A 22,457-nucleotide genomic window follows, 5' to 3' on the forward strand; every position below is an offset into this window, starting at 1 on the left:
ACACGTTACAGTGACATTCCTAGACCAAGCTAAGGTTTTTGATTCCGTTAATAGAAAAAATCTCATTAGAAAACAGGAAATTACTGGAGTTAAGAACAACGACGTGGAGTATTTGCAGGAATTATTGCAGTACAATTATCTTTTTACAATTTCTGTAAGTCAAATGTATGTATGTATTGTTTGGAAACAAATAAATTAAATTAAATTTTTACTGGAATAAAGGTAATTCGAATTATATGTAGCCGAGCAGTCCATAAAGTTAGTATTATAGTTTTAGTATAGAAATTTCTTTTAGATCGTGCGAGATAAATTCGTTGAGTTTAAATTCTTACATATCACGTTTATATCACGAAGATTATGAATTAGAATTAGTAACAATTTTCCAAGTTGCACTCAAAACGGTTCCCACCTGTCAAAATCTACTCTGTTAGTTTAAACTTCTTTAACTAATAATAACTATTAATTCTATTGGGCCATTGAATTGTAAGATATAAAGTATCTTGAAGTTTATGTCTATTAATAAAAAAAAATATTAAAAAAATGAGCTTCTTACAAATTGATAAGTTAGGTTTGTTTAAATAGTATCTAATAGTTTCGAAGAAATATTAACGATTTAACGATTTCTCTAACGATCTAACATCAATAGATCGAGAACACTACTCCAATTTTTATTATGCATTGTTTTTCGTTAGTTTTCTTACTAAAAACTATCAGTTTTACTTTTTCAGCGTATCAACGTATTTATTTCTAAGAAAATGAAAAATAAAATGCTAATTTGCTACGAAACAGATTTACAAAAATGTTGTATATTCCGTGCCTGGGGAGGAAATACACTGTCATCTCAGATCTATCTTATTGTCAGATCTCAGTTTGATGACTAATAGTTTGTATAAAACTGTAAATAAAAAGAATATCTAATATGACATTAGAGTCTGTGGTATAATTAGAATATTGAAATTAAAATCGTCAACAAACTAAATAGATTTTTTTGTCCATTTATATTCGTACATGAGCATTAACTTTTATGGTGGTTATTTCCCTATCGCTATAACGTGTTTGTGTCACACTTTGTGTGTGGACCCCAAACCTAGACAATGGAGGTCAACCAAACACATACAAGGCGGCGGAAACACATACAATTATTGAATTTTTGACTAAAAATTAATAATAATAATAATAATAATATTTATTTTATTTCCCAATATTTACAATAGTAATTCAAAACATTTGTGGAAAATTACAGTCACCTTTATCCAGTACATGGTGACTAAATTAAAACTAATATTAAAGTAATAACAAAATAAAGATGTCTTAACTGTCTAGTCTTCAAACAAAAACACTGTAACAGGCAGCTCCTGTGATGAATAACAATAGGGTTCTTATCACAAGGACGGAATTCACACTGATAGGAATGGACTCATGAACCTAATTCTAATGTATTTTTACCGTAACAGAACATCAATACTTGTAGCATCAAATAGCCAATATTTTAGTTTATTAGAAAAGGAAACCAAAGTATTACAACTTTTAATTTCCTGTGGCAAACGATTGAAACTTTTTGGGCCTAAGTAGAGAAAAGTTTTTGAAAAAAATGATTTATTCACCCTCGGTCTTATAAAATGGCGATTTACTACATTTCTAGTTTGATAGAATAAATTTTCTGTCCCCCGGTTGCCACTCCTCTTATAAAAAGCCCGAAGAACTTTGAATATGAACAAATTTTTTATTGTTAAAATATTTAGTTGTTTGAAAAGCTGATCCGTATGATCTCTTCTGCGTTTGAAGCAAATGATACGAATAATATATTTTTGAGTCACATTTAACTTGTTCAATAAGTTGTCAAAAGCGGATCCCCAGAATTCAATTCCGTATTGTAACCGTGAATGTATTAGTGCAAAATATATCGTTCTTAAAAAATGCGTGTCACATACATTTCTTAAAAAATAAAATGATCGAATAGACTTTCGCAATTCAGTATTCAATGCATTGACTTGAGCTTTCCATGATACTCTATTATCTAACCATATTCCCAAATATTTAATTTCGTTAACTTGTTCAATTAAATCGCAATTACAGTTCAAAGTATTTTGACAGTTGTGATACTTGATTTGATCATAAAAAGTATATCCAACTAAATCAAAATTTAGTAATTTGGTTTTATTTGCATTGACTAACATAGAATTTGAATCGCACCATGATTTAAGTAATAGTAAATCATGATCTATAAAAGCCCGTATTTCATTCCAACTGTCGGCTGAATAAACAAATACGATGTCATCCGCAAATGCAATTACTTCTCCTTTAAACGGTAATAATAAAAGGTCGTTAATGAAAACTGCAAACAAGTCGGCGGAAAGTACAGATCCCTGCGGTATGCCAATGTCTACAGACCTCTCATCGCTTAGAGCCTTAATAATACGCACTTGTTGTTTGCGTCCTGTAAGGTATGAGGAGAACCAACCAAGCGCAGCCCCTCTCACTCCAACTGCCTCCAATTTTATTAATAAATTGTCATGACTAACCAAGTCAAAGACCTTTGTAAAGTCAATAAAAAGGCCTGACACTTTTTTATTGGAGTTTAAACTGTGATTAACTATTGTCATGAGAGCTCTTATAGCATCTTCCGTACTGTTTCCCTTTCTAAAACCAAACTGTTTAGGAGATAGAATATTGTTTATTTCTAAAAAATCTAGTAATCTTTTCCTCATAGCTTTTTCAAAAAGCTTGGAAAATATAGAAAGCAAGGAGACAGGACGGTATTGCTCAACAGATTCAGGATCACCTCTTTTAAAAATGGGCACTATAATAGCGTGTTTTAGTCTATTTGGAAATAATCCATTAATAAAACTTATATTAACTAATTTTGCTAATGTCTCGGCTATTAAATGAATATTTTTCTTAACAGTTAGTATATTAATATTATCAAATCCAGATGATCCCTTGCTTGCCATTCCATTTACAATATCAATTATTTCTAACGAATCTACTGGCCTTAGATACAGTGAGTTCTTTGTTTAAAGGTTATTTTTGACGATGGAAGGATTGTGAAGGAAACAGGATTTTTCCGGACATTTGCCATCGTTCAGTGAAACAAGAAAACAGTAACACTACGTTTCGAGATCTGCAATCTGATCTCTTCTTCAGGTAAAGAACTAACCTAATACATAATTACAAACTAAGTTAAAATAAACAAATCTTACTAAAGCGTTGTGGCACGCCTAAGTCAGGAATCACAACCTACATGTTGTTGTCAACTTCACTAACACTAAAAACATGCACTTAATACAAAACTATACAAAAATAGTTTAGTTTTAATGATTAGTGTTTTGTATAGTTTTGTATTAAGTGCATGTTTTTAGTGTTAGTGAAGTTGACAACAACATGTAGGTTGTGATTCCTGACTTAGGCGTGCCACAACGCTTTAGTAAGATTTGTTTATTTTAACTTAGTTTGTAATTATGTATTAGGTTAGTTCTTTACCTGAAGAAGAGATCAGATTGCAGATCTCGAAACGTAGTGTTACTGTTTTCTTGTTTCACTGAACGATGGCAGTGAGTTCACTTGCCTATTTATTATTCTTATATCTAAAATAGTATTGAAATTGGTATTATTACGTGCAACCCTAGTAAAATATTCAATAAATTGATTTGCAATTTCGTGTTCATTGACAATTACCTGACCTGAACTAGTTTTAATCCTATGAATTGATTTCTGTTGCTGGCCAGTCATTTTATTAATTAGTTGCCATTTAATTCGAGAGTTACCGCATTGTTCAAGTAAATTCTTGTAATACTGATTTTTTCTACAATCGAGATCATGTGATAGTTTAATTTTGAAGTTATTATAAAACAATTTTAGATCAGCATCATACGGTCGTATCTTTAATCTTTTATAAAGTTTATTTCTCAATTCAATTCGCTTGAGCAAGTTATAGTTTATCCATGGGCTTATTTGTTTGGCTTTTCCAAGTTTATTATTTGAAAATGTATTTACATGTGTATTGTTTTTTATATATTCAGAAAATGTATTGTGAAAATTATCAAAACTTAGGTTACAATCAAAATCGTTCAGAATCAAATTCCAGTCAGTTGTCTCAAAATTTTAGGCTAATTTTGCAAAATCAATATGGCTTTTGTGTAATGTAGAACTCAGAAGGTTTTGTGGTTGTTTTAAATCATTAATTGAAAAGGACAATCCTATTGGATAGTGATCTGACATGTCAATTTCAAAAATGGCTGATTTAAATTGAGATATGTTATTATGCCGAACAAAAATGTGATCTATGCAAGTTTTTGAGTTCTGAGTTACTCGAGTTGGTCTGTTAATTAGAGAAGTAAAACCATTACCTACCAATAATGTCAAAAAAGAATCCTTAATTTGACTATGATTTTGTTGAGATATATCTATATTGACATCACCGACAATCAATGCATTATGTTTCAATAGCCTAAGTACTTGCGGAAATTCATTTATAAAATATTCACTCGAAAAGGAATGCAGTCTATAGACAGCAAGTAACGAAAACTGAAGCTGGTTGACCTTGAACTCAATTAGAGTGCAATCAGCTGATTGTAGCCGGCAGGCGACTTGCCTAGCGCAAATACTATTGTTGACATAAACCAACGTCCCACCTGCTCTGTATGACTCATTGCAACAGGCAAAGCAAGAGTAGCCAGGTATTGAAAACAACCCAACTTCCGATTCAGAAATCCATACTTCACTCATTACTATGAAACTTGGAGAATATTTCTCAAAAAAATCATTAAATATTGCCATGAATAAATTAAAATTTTTCCTAGCACTACGAATATTGATGTGAATTACCCTAACCTCATTGTTTCTCTCATTGAAAATTGAATTGTCTAAAGTTGAGTAATAAACACTGTCACTTATTATATCATCCATCAATCAAATCTATATTAACTCGGATAATTACTTCCTTACATGTCAATAAACTACACTTCCAGGTAATACATTTAAAAATTATTTCAAAACATCAACAATATTCGTTACCCAATAGTATTATCATTAGTAATAACAAGGATAAACAATATCAGTGGTTTTACAATAATCAATAACTGAGCATTTCAATTAGCCCCAATAGACATAGGTAAATATAATACTAAAGTAATTACGCCCTAAATAAATTATGAATTTAACGATACTTTCTCCCACTGACAACAGTTGTACATTGACCTAATGTTTAATCAGCTCCTACTAAACACTATATTTACTGTGAATATACTTCTAATACTGCAAACTTATAATACTGCAACACTGTTTGCAAGATATACTGTATAAATTTACCTGCAACATCAATAATATTAGTTACCCAACCGTAATATCGTCCGCAACAACAAGGACAATAACTATCAGCAGTGCTACAATAAACATTTACTGTGCATTTAAAAATTTGCCCAAATAAATACTGATGGCGAGAGAAAAGAAGAGACCTGGATTCTGGCCTATCTGAAATTTGCAGGCGTTACTACTAGTATGTTGCCGCGCCCTGTTTCGTAATTCCATTATTGTTTCACTGTTCCATTGCTAGGATAAACAATTCGCAGGGTTGGCTGTGGGGCGAAGCGCCTGAAATTACCGGGTGGCAACACACTAGTACACAGCTGTGCGCCGGCACGGGCCAGGTCTCTTCTTTTCTCTCGCCAACAGTATAAGTGAATATAATACGCAAGAAAATTAAATTATGAATAAAACAAAAACTTTTTTCCACTGATAACAGTTGTATATAAATTTTCCCGCTAAATTAATGTTTAAATCCTTAGGTTTTGGTATGAAATTCAAAAGGGACATAGTCCATATAATTTTCTATCAATAAAAGAACCTCTTTGTCTATTTGAAAAATTAAAAATTAAACTACCATCACATCTGTGATTTTTTATACCTATTAAACGATATATCTTAAAAATATAAAATTAAAAATGATATAAAGTAAACAATATTAACAACAACAAAACAAGCTAATCCCCTAATAAAATAAGCAAACAAAAAACACAACTGAAAAAGCTCACTTCTTTGAAAATGTTCCAATAATAGTCGGAATAATTATTTACTCATTTCCACCTGCGCAGATCCTCGATGTTCCTGACGCCAATACACGGCTGACCGTCGGACTTCCGGGCGTAAAACTTCCCTTCTCTGCACCATACGTATTTCACCCCCAACTCCCTTCCCACTTCTTTGAGGCTTTTGAGGAACAGTTTATTTGATGGTGTTAGGTGTTCTCCGATGTAGACTCGTGTTGTTGGGAAGCTCTTATTTACGTCAGAAGCTAGTAATGTCTTTTTCTTTCTGTATGCTTGGAGCCACGTGTCCCTCAGGTGTCTTGACAAGAAACGGACCACCATTGGTTGTGTTCGTGCCCGATTGTATGTGGGTACTCGGTGAGCCGCTACTATTTGACCTACGTCCACTTCAACGCCGATAGCTCGCCCGATGTCCTTCAAGATCTCTGCTTCGTTTTCCCCTGGCGTAACAGGAAGCCCATTAATCTCAATGTTTTCACGTCGGGAATACTGCTCCATATCCCTCACCTTAGTTTCCAGATCGTCCACCTTCTTGGTTAGAACTGTAATCTTCAGTTTGTTGTTTTCGTTTTCAGTTATAATTTCCCTATTTTGTTTTTTAATAAGTTCCATGTTTCTCGTCGCCTCATCCATTTTAGTGGAAAAAAAGTCTAAAGAGTTTTTGAAATCTAAGAACTGAGCAGAATGGGATCTTAGCTCCGTAAATATTTCATCCTTAAATGATTCCATCATACTCTTCATAAACTCCTCAGTTATTGTTGTAGTGCCCTCACCAGACGTAGTACTACTTGACGTAGATCTAGTCCTCAAACAGTCGACACAATACCATTCCTTCTTAGAGCCACGAGTTTTAATAAGATCAGGATGTTTCTTTGTTATACAGGAAAGATGAAACTCACTTCCACACACACCCACGCACTTAATGTGATCACTGGCGTTATTTGAAATGTTACACACGCCACAGGTTGCCGACATTATTAAAATATTAACACTATAACATGAAAATTAAAGCATTAACATGCACCGTGCGACAGGATAGAACCGAACGCTGTAGTATTCGCAACGAATAGATAAGAGCGACCTTATCAGCCAACCGTTCGGTGCCACTGACTGGCGAAGACAATTTGTGCAGTTGTATTTACAGTAAATATATCCTTTATAATGTCTTCGTATTAATATATATCAGAAAAATTTTAACCTATATTGGTTAGAATGTAATTGAATTATACTTTATAATATGTCCTGCTGTGATATTTGAAATTGCCGACTTGTCCTTAATTCAAAAATATTTACCTTATTGTGTCTTTCTCTCTAGAAGGACTTCCTGATACGTGGGACTCTTTGCAAGTCAGGTCAGTCCGGGCAGGTAGTCCCCGCGACGCTCGGAGTATCGATTTAAAATAGGACTCACAACACAGGGCCCTGAATGGTCAACCCAGGCGAGCCACACCGCCCGGTTCAGAACGGCCGGTTTCGTCGTCGGCCTGTTGTAACTGACCATCAACGCTTTGGCATTTTGGTTGAAATAACCACAAACGCACTCTCATTAAAATTCATACCATTGATGTAAATCAATTGATGTAAAAGGTACATGCACAATCAGCCACGTTATTAGTATAAATTTCCACGAAATGAGATCAACCCGGCGTTTCCTCAGTTTGAAACTACTGTCGCCACGTTTAGCCTTGTAGTTTGTTTATCGTATGATGGTTGTTCCAGATCAGTATTCCAAGAACACAAATTTAATAGAATAGGCATTCCAAACTGGACAAAGCCTTCCCCTTTTCATTAATATGTTCAATAGACTGTAATGCCTCTCATATGGAGGCTAATTTTAACATATCTACTGCCTTATTAAAATAAAATAGCGGACAAACTTAACGTGGCTACTTTCTTCAAAGGTCGCTTTCATCGGGTACCAATCCCTCTTTTAGAAAAAATATATATTAAAGAGCCTTCAGTTTCGTCATTAATTTATATTTGCATCTAGATAACTTCATTGCTTTAAGAAGTAACGCTAGTTGGCTTCCGGCCACGCATCTGAGTCAAATTTTGCCATGGGGCCTTGCAGATTTTGCCTTGCATACCAATTTTATACCGTCTACATAGGTGACTAATCAATACTAATCTTATGAAACAGAATAAGGAGGAAATTCGGTATAGAGAAGAACGATTGTACTAATAAACGATGCAGCGGTCACAGAGGAGAATTGATTTTGCGCTATTATTACTTGAAAGTATTAGGTCCGGCAACGAATACGCTAACACTACAACTAGGTCGGGCCACCGTACTCTGCTCCATTGATATCACATTGAAACCTTATGAAAAATAAATTTCCATTAACTATAACCAAAAACCCCCTTTTGATATCAAAACCATGGTGTTTATATAATTTGGGGCGGTGGTCAGAATTTTAATGACGGTAAGTTTATGGCCGTCCAAACTGATATAGTAAAGTGCACTGATGGTCATTCTTTACTGAACAGACGATAGCAAAGCCGAATCTTCCGACCATTATGTATACAACTAATAGATAGATAACTGCGCAATTTAAAATTTGTCTTGCCGACTGGGATCTTTGCATCTACCAGACGACAATAAGACGGCAGCTGCAGTAATTACTTATGTTGTGATCGCCTCGTTTTTTGTACTCGCTCAGTCAGGTACGAAGTTATAGCCTACTGAATGTATGTTTAATAATCATGTATATTTTTTACCCGGTGATAAAGGGTTTAAGAATCATGAACTGAACATGAAGAATTAAAAATGATAAGCAAATCAAGAATTGATTCACTTCTTCTTGCTGTTTGACTCAAATGTCACATATTTTAACGATACACTTGTCACATCCGCTCGCAAATTATAGAAAATTCATTGCTATTCGAGGGTAGGCATAGTTGGTACTTTTATTCTAATAATTTTTTAAATATAGGAATTCACACATTGGTAAAATATTTTAAACTATTTGTAAATAGTGATTTATTCAAAGTTTATTTAGTGTTAAAAACAATCGTTTTCACGGGAAAAATATTTATTGGAGGTAACTACATTTTTAGTTATATATTATCCAAATACTACTACAAATCTCGATTACATTAAATAAGTGCAAAAATGGATCTTTATAAAGCAAAATTATTTTCCTAACACGTAAATGCAATCTGTTTTTAAATCTAACACGTCATTCCCAGTTTAGGAATTTATACAAACTGTGCAGGATGAATTAAAATCACTAATGCCTCTAAAATCAAGAACTGTGAAAGAATTGCCAGATAAGTTTTTGCAATAAACCGTAATGACCTACCTAAAAGCATCTCTGCTCGGCTCTCAAACCAAAAATCATTCTCACAGTTCTTTTTTGGAGTCTGAATACCCGTTCTAACTTGTGTTTTGCACAGCTACCCAGAGTTTAATTCCATACCCTAGATGAGGATAGATTATTCAAAAATATGCCATTTTCAAGACTCCGATGGAGCAATACTGTGCCAAGTTGCGAAGAGCAAAAATTTTTGATGCAATTTCTGCACATGCGTGGTCGATGTGATTATCCCAAGTCAAACCCCGATCTAGCTACATTTCAAGGAATTTCCTGGTTTTTCTGTTTTTGTTGTTTACATTTTTTATACTGTAAAGTTTCATTAAATGTAGAATACAGTAAATGTTTTGTTGGTAGTGCTAATATTGACAGTTTCCTGCACTAAGCGCCAAAGAAAAAAATTTTACTTTTCCTGTAAAGTGACGAGATAAGCCAGGGTCACAGTGGTCAGCTAGGCGGAAGACTCAAGAGTGTATGTCAAATGGTATTTTAAAACAATTTTTTAATTTGTAAGTAGCAGATTTGAGAATGTTATTGTGTGATAGGAGTGATGGCACAGTTTCAAGTCTATAATATTTTTTGAGACAATTTTTTAAGGAAAACTGGTAATAATGATTTATTAAAATGTCCTTAATACAAAAGCAGCAAAGTATGGTATTGTTTTTGATGGGGAATGATGGGACTTTGATAAATGTTTTATAAGAATTAAATATAGAGTAATATGAAATATTATTATATTGTTTACCGAGATTCGCCCGGCAAAGCAGATTCGGGACGACTCAGACGAATTTCCAGAGGTTCATATCGGTTTGCTTCCGGAGTGAAAGACTCGTAGAATCATTTATTAAAGCCTATAGTTTTATATTTAAATACATCCATGACCTTTTTTATTGATACAAAAAGCCAATGTAGTTCCTAAATCTGGCAATAATACTAAATAAGATTGTATAAATAAATTGAGAACAAGCAAAGTAATTTCCTTCCTCTTTTTAATCAGCTTTCATTGCACCCTCTCATGAATGACGTGGTTGGTAAAGTCTATCAATAAATTAGAACAGCGTGTATTAAAATTATCGCATGGGTATTGAATTTTTTAACGACGTTTATGGCACTGTAGATAGGGAAAAGTGCGTTAGCTGAATGATGAAGAAGTTAATATCTACGCATGTCAATCATTTAACTGTAATTAGGATTTTAGTCCAATGTAAATTTTCATGATAGGCAGGAGTTTGGAAAATGATTGTTTTATGACACATTTTTCATTATATTGCTATTTAATTAGCCAATTGGAAAGGAACATCATGTAAGTTTATGTTATGTTAGGCCAACGGTTTCAATGGTTGAGTGTTCTGAGTGGCGCGTTTATTATCTGGAAAGCGATAGCCTGGAGTTATAAATATCAGGGAACCGCTCCAGAGAAGACAGCTCAATAAGACAATACTTTTGAACTGAAGACGATAACGCAATTATAATATCTTAACAGTGCATATAACACATTATATTATAAAATGTGTTCTAACTGGGTATTTGTTAAAACCCTTCGAGCAAAATAAAGAGTATAACAAAAAAATGCTAATTTTCCACAATATAAAATTCCTTTGATACATAAAAAAAATCATTGTAATAATTTAGACATACTAGTATGCACAAGGGGGCAATTTGTCAAGCCAAAATATTATTTTTGAAAATGTTCAATTTATTGTTAATTACTCCTTTCTTAAAAATATTACAGCTAACAGCTAAGCATTCACAATACAAATATTTACTTTTTGTATGTTGATAACTTCTTCTTTAGTTATTATTTATTTTATGAATATCTTGCCCAAATAATTACTCAATAGAAAAATATGAGGTATTATTAATCTATAGTATACAATTTTGTATACAAGTTTTGTGTGCAATACGAAACAAAGGTATTAGTGTTATTACCACTCTCTGGCTAGTGCGTAACCAAACTCTATAGAGTGACACAGACCATCATCTCTCGGGGGAGAGAGAGCGAGCAGTCGAATGACAAAGAATGAACATCCGCCCCGCTGACCAATATAGTACTCTTACTACCACTACGACGCGACAATAGTACTCTTGTCCGGCGTGCCTTGACCGTGGTCAGCACCTCCTGCACTTGGTCAGGGATTCGTTCCTGAGTTTTTCTAAAACACTTCAATAACTAACGCTCGCTCCCACTTCTCGCTCCCCGATCTTAAAGGTTGACTTTTTGATTATTCCCAATACTGCACTTTTCTGTATTAAAAAAAATGTTCAGATTAATCTCATAACCAGAACTAAAAACTGTTGATGATAAAGATATGTATTTTTAAATTAGATGCAAGTGTCTGGCTGAATAAAATGTCATGAATTTATTTATAAAACATTTTTTAACTATTTAAATATTTTGTTAAACATTTTACAGCTATATTTAATCTTAACAAATTTAATTTTCTCAAATAATTAATTAAGAAATGTCACGTCCTGAAGTTACTATTTATCTACGTACTGTACAAAATTCACTTTTTATCATCGGCATCGGCCGTTTAATTTACACTTCATCACAAAAATTTTCTCATTTAAATATATATTAATCGTAAAAATCCTTTAATATTGCTGTATCCCTATATTATTAACTTATTCTCTTACGACTTATATTGAGGTAATATGTGAAAAGCTATTACACGTGTTGCCTTTGTTAAACCTTCTGTTAATGCAGAGTATATCGAGACCTCGGTTTTACAAATGACAATGTGGAGTGTGAACAGAGTCTTCTTATTATTCTACTTGGATATATCTATGATTTGATGTAACTCATTATGTAGTGAGAAATTACTTCCTCCCGTGTTTAGTAACTTTAAATTACTATTTAGTGATTTCTTGCAATAAGACAGAAACATTTATATGTTATTTGGAGAATTAATGCAAGTATGATCGTTGGACAAAATGCAGTTAATTATAAACGAAATGGGTTAAGTGAAAGGTTAACATCAAAAGTTACAGTATATGTTTAACATTTAATGGTAAATAAGAAACAGTATTGTGCATTGGCGTCCCGTAGCGTTTAAATGTTGATAGGGTTTAAATCCAATCAAATAGGTCTCAGTTCCTTATAGGACATATTTGGTTAGGGATCGTAAGTACTATCAGACACAGAACATCGTGGCACACTTTTAAGAACGCCTTGCTTTTAGATTTATGCACCAGACTTAGTGCAAACAAATATTCTAAACTCTATGATGGACGCAGTGATTTAACGCGATTTACTGAGTGTTTATCCATCGCATTTACATAACAGAGCTATATACATAATACATAACACAACTATATACGAAAAACTAAGCCGTTGAAGTTTCAAAATCAAGCAACATTGGAAACCTCTTCTATATTTATCCCATAAGAGTATATTTAGCTGTTATTACTGTGTCGTGTCGTGTTTAAATCTATAGAAACATCTTGAATTCGTTTTCATTAAAAATATACTAAAATATAATTAACATTCTTTGCAACGACTTGAGCAAGGTATTATTATCGTATGTATGAATGTGAAAGAATTGGGGAGGAGAGAGTTTATTTGGCTAGACCCCCTAATCAAGTGCAATGCACATATGAGTAAAGCAACCTTATTCGGCTTAAGTATTAGGTGTGTAAAAACGTTGAAATTTATTAAAATATATATATATTTTTAAAGCTTTTTATTGGTAGGTTCACGCCATTCTCTATTTGGGGCGGTTCCCTAACACAAAGAAATTTATAATGATGATCATAAAATAATCTATGTGCAAAATTCGCACCTATAATATTTTACAACAATTGACATTTAAGAGGCTCTTTTAATTAACTAATTTTTGTAACTGTAGAGACGGAAAATGGGATTTTTAGCTATTTTATAGACCAGTAGGGCGTAGCCCGAAGAGATTTTTGAAATAAGAATATGCATATATTCATCCAGGGAACCCTAAGAATGTCTACGTAAAATTGCAGTACAATGGGTTAAAAGCAAAACAAACAAAAAATAAGCACTTTTCCATTTATAATATTATTAATACCTTCATGTTATATCTAGGCCTAAAAATCATTGATAATAAGGATAATACATTTTACCGTACGTGCTAGAAAAGTGGCTTGTGGGAATATTTTTATTTTATTCATAATAAAATTGTTAAATTATATTTGATTTAAATATAGACATTTTTAAGATATGTTGAATTATAAATAAGTAATTATTTATGAAATACTTTGACCTTTCATGAAATTCTAAATTACGTACAAAAATAAAATTTTGATATCCATCCGTTTTTTGGTCCTAATTTACCAACTTGACAAATATTTTATAGGTAGGTCTTAAAAGCCATTAATAAAGCTTTATATCTACGAGAGTGGTCTGAAAAGTTTCCGACCTAACAAACATGACATAATTTGTGAAATACAAAAAATCAACATAGTATCCTTGTCACTCTATACACTTCTATCAGCGATACCATCTCTGTAACCCGTAAAAATTGTACTCGGAATTTTTTTTCTGAAAAATAATTGTTCACGAAGGTGATTGCCTCTTCATTAGACGATCATCTTTGTCCTCTGAGCGCAATTTTGAGATGAAGGAACGAAAAGAATTCGCTTGGGATCGGAGCTGGTGAGTAAGACGGATGGTTATGCAGTTAAACCCGTAATTCATGGATTTTCGCCATCATAACCGCTAAGGGACGTGAAGGTTCGTAGCCTTGGTGAAACATTATATTCTTTTTATACAAATGTGGGCGTTTCTTTAATAATTTTCTACCTTTACCTTGTCAAGTAATTATGGATAGTATGCTCCTGTAATGGTTTTCCTTTTTGAAGCTAATCGATTAAATTAATTCTATTAATACCGCATAAACAGTCATCATCTCTTTCCCAACCAAAAAAGCAGCATTTTTTCTTTTTTTGAGTCGGTTCCCCTTTTGTATTTTTCTTTCGGGTGTATATTGGTGTAGTCAAGTTTTATCTACAGTAATTAATCAGCACATTTGGATTATTTCGCCTAAACTGCACGAGAAGAGCGTTGGAAATGTTCATCCTAAAATCTTTTTGATCTAACGTGAGCAAACGCGACAATAAACGTGCGGACAGCTTTTTCATGCCTAAATGTTGATTTAAATGTGATAGACACGTTCTTTAGAAATATAACCTGTGATATATTTTTTCGCTTTAATTCGGTGGTCATCTAGCACCATTTGGTTAACTTTGTCGATGATTTCATGGGTAGTTGCAGTTTTTGGACATCCCGAACGTTCATCGTCTCTCAAGATCCATTTTTAAATGAAGCAGCCCAAAATTTCGCTGAGGTAAATGATTGTGCAGAGTTTATATACACAGAATCCAACTCATTTCTTATTTAAGAAGGCGTATTGCCTTTCAAACACAAATATTTAATGGCAGAACGATAATCGTGTCCATATCACAAAAACACTCACATAAACTCACTCGAATGTTACATAAAAACAGCGCGTCGAAAATACTCGTAGCTACAACTTTTTTGAGTAACTGTCAACAGACGAAATTCAGTAGCTTTTGTTAACGAAGCTTCCATCTTCACGTTCAGAAAGCAAACTTTTCAGACCACCCTCGTATATTATTAACCAACTCCGATATGTTTAATACAGAATATTAGAATGTGAAAAGATCTATGTTGCTTTTATATACCATCTTTTAATGCAGAGTATAACGAAGAGTTATACCATCTGTGAATGTAGAGTGTGAACAGACCTTAGCTACGTTTTATGGTTTTATATTATGCTATATGGGAATATGCTTGTGTAATACCAAAATATTTCTTTCCAAATTCAGTAACTTTAAATTAGTGCTCAGTGGTTTCTTGCAATCAAACATTTAATATGTAACTTGAGGAAGTAAATTCTTGTATGATTGTTAAATAAAATACAATCATAATCAGTATAAGCTAAAGTAGTGAAAGACTAACATCACATGTTACATTCGAGATTTACAAATTAAAGGGCCAATAAAAAGGGGTAATACAAGAAACAGTATTGCGCATTGGCCTTCTGTATTCTTAAAATTGTTAAAGGTGCCAATGACCAAAAAAATAGGCGAATTTAATAAAATAATAACATTTGTGCGCATTTATTTCTATAAAACATTTTGGGAAAAGGAATAAATTTTAAAACTTTACAATTAAGTGCAGTGCCTGAGAACTAATAATATTTTATAAGATCAGCTCAAGATTTTGTCCACAATAAATTGAAATGTTAAGACCTTATTTGTATAAACTTGGTATAATGTTTATTTTTTAGCTTTTAGTGAATTCAGCTCCCTTCAATATCACATAGCTATAATTTAATTTTGCATGGCAGGTTTATTATAAAATGTACAACTTTTATTTTTTATCTCATTCCGTACTTATAATTGTAGGAGATAAATACGCGTACGTTGCTGGTTATCTTATAGTATAAATTGGTAGATTTAATTCAGCATTTAGTATGGAATTAGTAGGCCTATACGTGTATACATTCCTGGTCCCCGATCATATTCGAACATTAGTTTAAATTTGAAACAATTCTTTGATTTAAGTTCATCATTGATGATTGGTGTATTACTTTTAAAATATTATTAATGTAGAATGTTTACATTCTTTTAGTGTGTTAAGGTGATATATGTGATGTAGATGTTAAAAATTTTAAAATAAAAAATACTTTGAAGAGTGCTATAAAATTTGTGATGTTCTGGCAAAATAAAACTGTCATTTTATCTATTTCAATGCAACCCTTTCGCTGATTTGCTGACCACACAACTACCCAGCAATAATTGAGACGCTTGAAGCATAGTATTCTCCGTGTTTTAACCAGGCATTGTCAATTAACTTTTATGTTAAATTTACTACAGGAACGCGACCCATTAATTAACAAATTAAAAAACAGTATTATGACAAAAATGCACAGCATAGATACATTTTCCTTACATTAAAACATGCGCATTACCATATCCATTAATAAATATAAATGGGAAAATAATTTAAACTGAAAATCTATTTAATGCGTATGATTTAGAAAACGTCATTATATTGAATTACATGTTTAATATTATGAAATACAACAAATGTCTGTGCGCAATAAGGAGGCCACAGATCAGATACAACAGTAATTTATGTTTTAATATTAATGATTATCCAAGAAATTCTGTTACATTCACCTACGGTAATATTATTGATTACCTTAAAATTAAATAAAATATGTGAAATTAATGCTTTATAACTTGGAGTTTTACAAACGAAAGGCAAGTCCAGGTCCTTTCAATAATTTACAATCAAAAGGCAGATGCAGGTCCCTTCCCCTCTTTCTCCCACCACCAACCACACGACCCACGGACCAACATGTACCGCTTAATTGTACGGTGTATAAAATGGACCAACATGGACCGCTCATTACACGCGGACCAGCATGTGGACAAAAGTTTTTATATATTAAAAAATATTAGCATACATTTGTCAAGCAAGTTATAAAACATAAATGTATGCTGAGAACAAATTCATAATACGGTTATATGTAGGTTTAAATAGGGGGCTTGATGGACCTGCATGGGTCCCTGTATAACACAGGACCATCAAGTGCCTCGTTTCCGTAAATATATATATATATATATATATTTATTAAAACTGTGGAATCTTTATATACTTTAAGTTTTATAGCAATTATTTTACATTTTGAGGATATACAATTGAAAGAAGATATTGATACAATGTGTGTACAAAATATGTGTATAGATTTAAAATACCAGAGTAGTGTATTCCTTTAATAGATGGTCATTGGTCAATCTTGTCCGCTGTGCCAGTAACTGTACTAACCATTGTTTATTGTTTGGTTGAGCTCACCTTAGAAATTAGACCAGCCGATTTTGGTTACTGTACCTATGCAACAAAAATAAGCAAGACAGACTATATTCTATTGGGGTTCTTCCAAAGGTAAAAGCCTCTATACTCAGTTTAATTTGTATTTTTTTTAAATCATAATAAATACTTAAGACATGCACAATGCACAGTTTTTTGTGTATACCTTGAAAATAAATAACATACCTCTAATGTATTTAAGGAAGGCCCAAGTGAAGAAAGCCATATTTGTATGATGGTATACATGCAGGAAAGAAATTTGGTTCTGCTTTTTCCTCAGCACAAAGAATACCTGCAATAATAAAATATTCAAACAAATCGTTATTAACATATAATTAGTATAATTTGAACTGAATTCTCTTTTAGGTAAATATTATATTTGAAAGTCTTTGTGATCACAAGGTGTATCTTTGCTAATTTATGTAGTATATTCAAACAGTAACTGTAAAGTAAACACACTCACACTTACACTAAGTATTTTGTATTTATTTTGGTAGAATTACCAAACTACTGGTGAAAAAGAATGAAGTGTGCTTGTGCTTGTATTGAACTGAATTCTCTTTTAGGTAAATATTATATTTGAAAGTCTTTGCGATCACAAGGTGTATCTTTGCTAATTTATGTAGTATATTCAAACAGTAACTGTAAAGTAAACACACTCACACTTACACTAAGTATTTTGTATTTATTTTGGTAGAATTACCAAACTACTGGTGAAAAAGAATGAAGTGTGCTTGTGCTTGTATTGAACTGAATTCTCTTTTAGGTAAATATTATATTTGAAAGTCTTTGTGATCACAAGGTGTATCTTTGCTAATTCATGTAGTATATTCAAACAGTAACTGTAAAGTAAACACATTCACACTTACACTAAGTATTTTGTATTTATTTTGGTAGAATTACTAAACTACTGGTGAAAAAGAATGAAGTGTACTTGTGCTTGTATTGAACTGAATTCTCATTTAGGTAAATATTATATTTGAAAGTCTTTGTGATCACAAGGTGTATCTTTGCTAATTCATGTAGTATATTCAAACAGTAACTGTAAAGTAAATTTAGTCTAATGTAAATATTTATACTTTTTATTAAAATCATCTTTCATAATTTGGACAGTTCAGAATCCATTTATTGTTATTTTCTTAGTTTAGTTGATAAAAATAGTTGTACTGACATATTCTCACTTGCTTTACTGTCATAATGATTATAAAGCTACATGTTCGTAATGAGTAGCTTATAGCTTTTTATTATAACAATGTATGTGATATATTGTACTTACAGTATCTAATAACTCCACAAACTTTGACATCAAGTAGTACCAGATCAGGGAATTCACCTGTACAGAAAGAGAAAACTAACATTTATGGCAGGAAAAAATGTAAAGTAATTATTTTTTTAATAATAAATTTTAAATCAAGATAGTGTTTAAGAATATTTTTTTTCTACATCTTAAACAATAAACTTATATACTGATGGACAGAATTCACGAAAAACTTAAAAGTTTTCTATTAAAGGTCATTCAGATTTCTGACAACTCAGTTTTTATATCTAACGCCAGGTGTAGAGTTACTGTGTTGCAAATGTTTAACATTTAATGGATTAGTATAATTTTTCATGTGCTTCAAGTTATTACAATTTCAGATGCTGAGTTTTTTTAGAAATATTTTTAGGTTGTCTCCAGGATAAATAATATAATAACTATTTCCAGGACATCTGTAGGTCATGATAATTAATTAGCACACTTTTCAAATTTCTATTTTGTTGCAAATAAATCAAATTTAAGTAGAAATCTAAATAGCTTTATAAATTATTCATCAATCATTAAAAATCAAATTCTGACAGATTTGCCATATTTTGTTGAATTACAAATTTTTTCAACAACACTTACATAGATAGTATCTTCTTCACTAGCAACTGTTGTTTGGAATTGAAAAACAGCCTGAAAAAGGTGAAATGAATTAGGTAAAGCAGGTACAGTACACATGATAAAATGTAAACAAAGTGTGTATATAGATGAATAAAAACAACAGTTCCTCAGTGCAAAACAATTGTCTATACAATTTGTTTATTCCTTCACATGTAACAAATAAATTAGTATTTCTTTAATTAATCTGTTTTGCTTCATATTATATAAACAAGTGTTGCTTTTGGTTTATACATATTCTCAAATTCAGAAAAAGTGATTAACTTGGGAGAGCAAGAATATATTATTGTATATATATATATATATTTTTTTTTACAAAAATAATAGTGTAAAGAGTGGGTCAATAAAGTATTTAAAAGTGCATACAGTTTAGTTGGTTTTTAATTAGTTGTATAATTTGCAAAACTTTTAAAATATAAGTATGAAAAACTGACGTTAATTCTTGTGGAAAGGAGGAAAAGATTATACATTTCAGGACATGGTCAAATAACACAAAAACACATTACTTAGGGCTCCCTAAAACTTTTGTAGAAAATAATGAGATTCTCTGACAAAAGTATACTTTAATTATTAATCAAATTGTTCATTTCATCAAACAAAAATATACATGTTGATTTAGGAGTAATAAAATTTGCATTAGTTACTTTCAACCAACCTTACAACCAGGAAAAATTCTCGAATAGCTTTAGTTAGTTCATTAACACAGCTCGCATACCGGTACTGTAATACTTGGATACTTATTGGAAATATTAGTAATCTAGATTCATAAAATTTAGTTATTCAGTCAGAAAGACTTTCTTACTTCCATAAACAAGTTTGTACGAATAATATTGGAAGAGGTAAAACCTGATTCAATGGTATTCTCAAAGAAGACCAACACTTGTGACTAAGGAAAGTAAGGCAATTAGCTCATTATATGACATGATAGCATAGTAGATAATGACAATAAGTCCTGCAGGTTATTAAAAATATATGATCAGGATTACAACTTATAATGGTGGAAGAAACATGTATGTGTGATCAATTCCACTTAGACTAATAATTTCTTGAATTTTATCCATATTTTTTAAATATCCTGTATTTTTATCATGAATATTATAAAAAATAAATAAGTGAAGATTACTTTTGAAGAATAAATGTACAAGAGTATTAAGGTATGTGGACTTGTGAGGGTGTGTTTGTGTGAGCGGAAGGACGTTGTTGCATATAATGATGGGATGTAAGTGTCTTAGCAGATTAGGGAGGTGATAGAAATAAATAGAGATAATAATTCTCTACAAGTTATGGTGAGAGGGGGAGTATGAAGTTATCCCAGTATTTTGTCTGAAAACAAGGAGTTGCACCTAACTTGGCCCAATATTATAGTGTACAACAGTTATTTATTTGTTGTTTTTGAGATATTTTTTATCAAAATTCTGTTTTTGATATTATGGTCATTCCCTTCAAAATTTTACTTTATCCAAATCATTTTTCAAAAATATTCATTTAAACTTTCGTTCGTACTTAATTTACTTTAAATTACAATATAATTTTGTTCGGTTTGAAACAAAACCTCATTATTTTATGGTAACTCATTCTTTTATAGCCCATGTGGTAATGATTATGTAATAAAAAAATCAATACATTTTTTATAAAATAAATTTTTGAAACAACTGAAAATAAAAGTCACTTATTAAAAAAATAGTTTTGTCACTAAGAAAAATTACGCTACTTCAGAACAAAGCAGATATTCTAAAAGAAACTGATATAGATGTATACAGGCAATACTATCTAACCTACATCTGCATGTTAAAATTGCTCAAAATCGATTCAAAAAACATACTCATATTCTTATAAATTAGTGCAGGATGGAGATTTTCCAAAAACTATTTTTTTACCAGAAGTCCCAAAACAATCAGCTCTAGTAGAAATGATTATGTTAATTTTTGTATCACAATACTTCCACACATGGGAGATAAATTAAATATTGGAATTTCTGATCATCAAATTTACCACTAAATAGACATTTGTGACTCCAGCAACCCATTACCATACGATCATCATAGTTACTAAAAGAAATGTCTTGATGGTGGTGATATTTGCTAACCTTGACTATCCACCAGACACTGAAAACCACCAGAGAGCCGTTGTAGGCCAACAGAAGGTTCTGCATCTGTAGAGGACGGCGGTTCTTCATGAGTGCAGGTCCTAACCTGAGCACAAAGCCAAGGTACAGCAGGATGATGAGCAGCACAGGCCATGGACGCGACATAAGGAACCATGAGTCCACATTGGCTGGATCTAAAACATGTTTAGCAAATGATCACTTCTCTTTAAGTGGCAGTTGGAGGATTCTCTTTCATCTCAGATTTCTATGAGTGCCAGCGCGAACCAGTGGTAGAACAGAATATTTAGAAGGAGCCAAGGAGATCTGGACAGTCTGTGTATTGTATGTCAATATACAGAAACTCAGGACTACACTGGCTGGATTAAAATCATGTTTTGCAACTTATTGAAACATGTTTGCATGTATTGGAAATACATAAGAGGAGGGGCTCTGAAAGAAGGCAAACTTTAAAAATTTTATAAAAATAACATTCCATCAAGATTTATAAAAAATAGCCTATTCTTGTTAGACAAATTAAAACAAGGCTTTTTCTTATACAAGATGGACAGTTAAGTCACTCTTCTCTACCTCTACATCTCTTTACATATAACCACTAAATATTAACATGCATTCTTAAGAACATTGTCTATTTTTGTAAAATACAACAATAGAAAATGTCCAAATCTTAAAGATCGCCAATAATAAATGTTAAACAATCATCGAAGTTCGTTTATTGTTAATTTTTTATGTTTTATTAGCAAGAAAATGAACAATTAAGAAGATTTACCTCCACCAATTATGCTTCGTTGGTTTTCTGGGAAAAATATCATGTCTATTCTATTAGCATTGCAAAATGCGATCATTCTCAATTTGTTCAAAAAGGGAGATTTTTAACATTATAGTCACTCTAACCAAATCAATTTAGGTAGTAAAAAGGACCAGCCACAATGCTATTCAAATTAATGCCTATATTGCTAGTAGTCCTATCTATTAAATTTTACTTTGCTCTACAACATTAGACATTAACACTGCACAATATTATATCTATAAAGTGATCAATATGCCTGTCTTCTGTACTTTGACCTTGGACTACTTCTTTTTTAGAATTCATCAAGTTAGTTTTATCAGTAGAGATGAGTTTCACAATCATCCATCGGGGCGGGGCGATGCCGCTGGTGAGGTGCCAATAGGGATGTTGCGATATTATCGATAGCAATATATA

At 32.0% G+C, this 22,457-nt stretch overlaps 1 protein-coding gene across 2 annotated transcripts in view; it reads right to left on the minus strand.

Annotated features, from left to right (window-relative positions):
* Positions 1 to 22,457, minus strand: part of LOC124366733 (elongation of very long chain fatty acids protein 4-like) — a 61,051-nt gene that overhangs the window by 20,910 nt on the left and 17,684 nt on the right. Inside the window, exons 1-5 of one of the 2 annotated variants that reach the window (XM_046823337.1) lie at positions 22,023 to 22,398; positions 21,236 to 21,429; positions 19,114 to 19,164; positions 18,505 to 18,561; positions 17,415 to 17,520 (exon numbers count right to left, since the gene is read on the minus strand). In XM_046823337.1, coding sequence (XP_046679293.1) covers positions 17,415 to 17,520; positions 18,505 to 18,561; positions 19,114 to 19,164; positions 21,236 to 21,429; positions 22,023 to 22,098 — 484 coding nt within the window. In that variant the 5' untranslated portion in view covers positions 22,099 to 22,398. Of the gene's footprint in view, positions 1 to 17,414; positions 17,521 to 18,504; positions 18,562 to 19,113; positions 19,165 to 21,235; positions 21,430 to 22,022; positions 22,399 to 22,457 lie in introns of those variants that run through there. The other variant, XM_046823344.1, reaches the window with a different exon arrangement.

Source organism: Homalodisca vitripennis, chromosome 1 (assembly GCF_021130785.1).
Source record: "Homalodisca vitripennis isolate AUS2020 chromosome 1, UT_GWSS_2.1, whole genome shotgun sequence".
NCBI lineage: Eukaryota > Metazoa > Arthropoda > Insecta > Hemiptera > Cicadellidae > Homalodisca > Homalodisca vitripennis.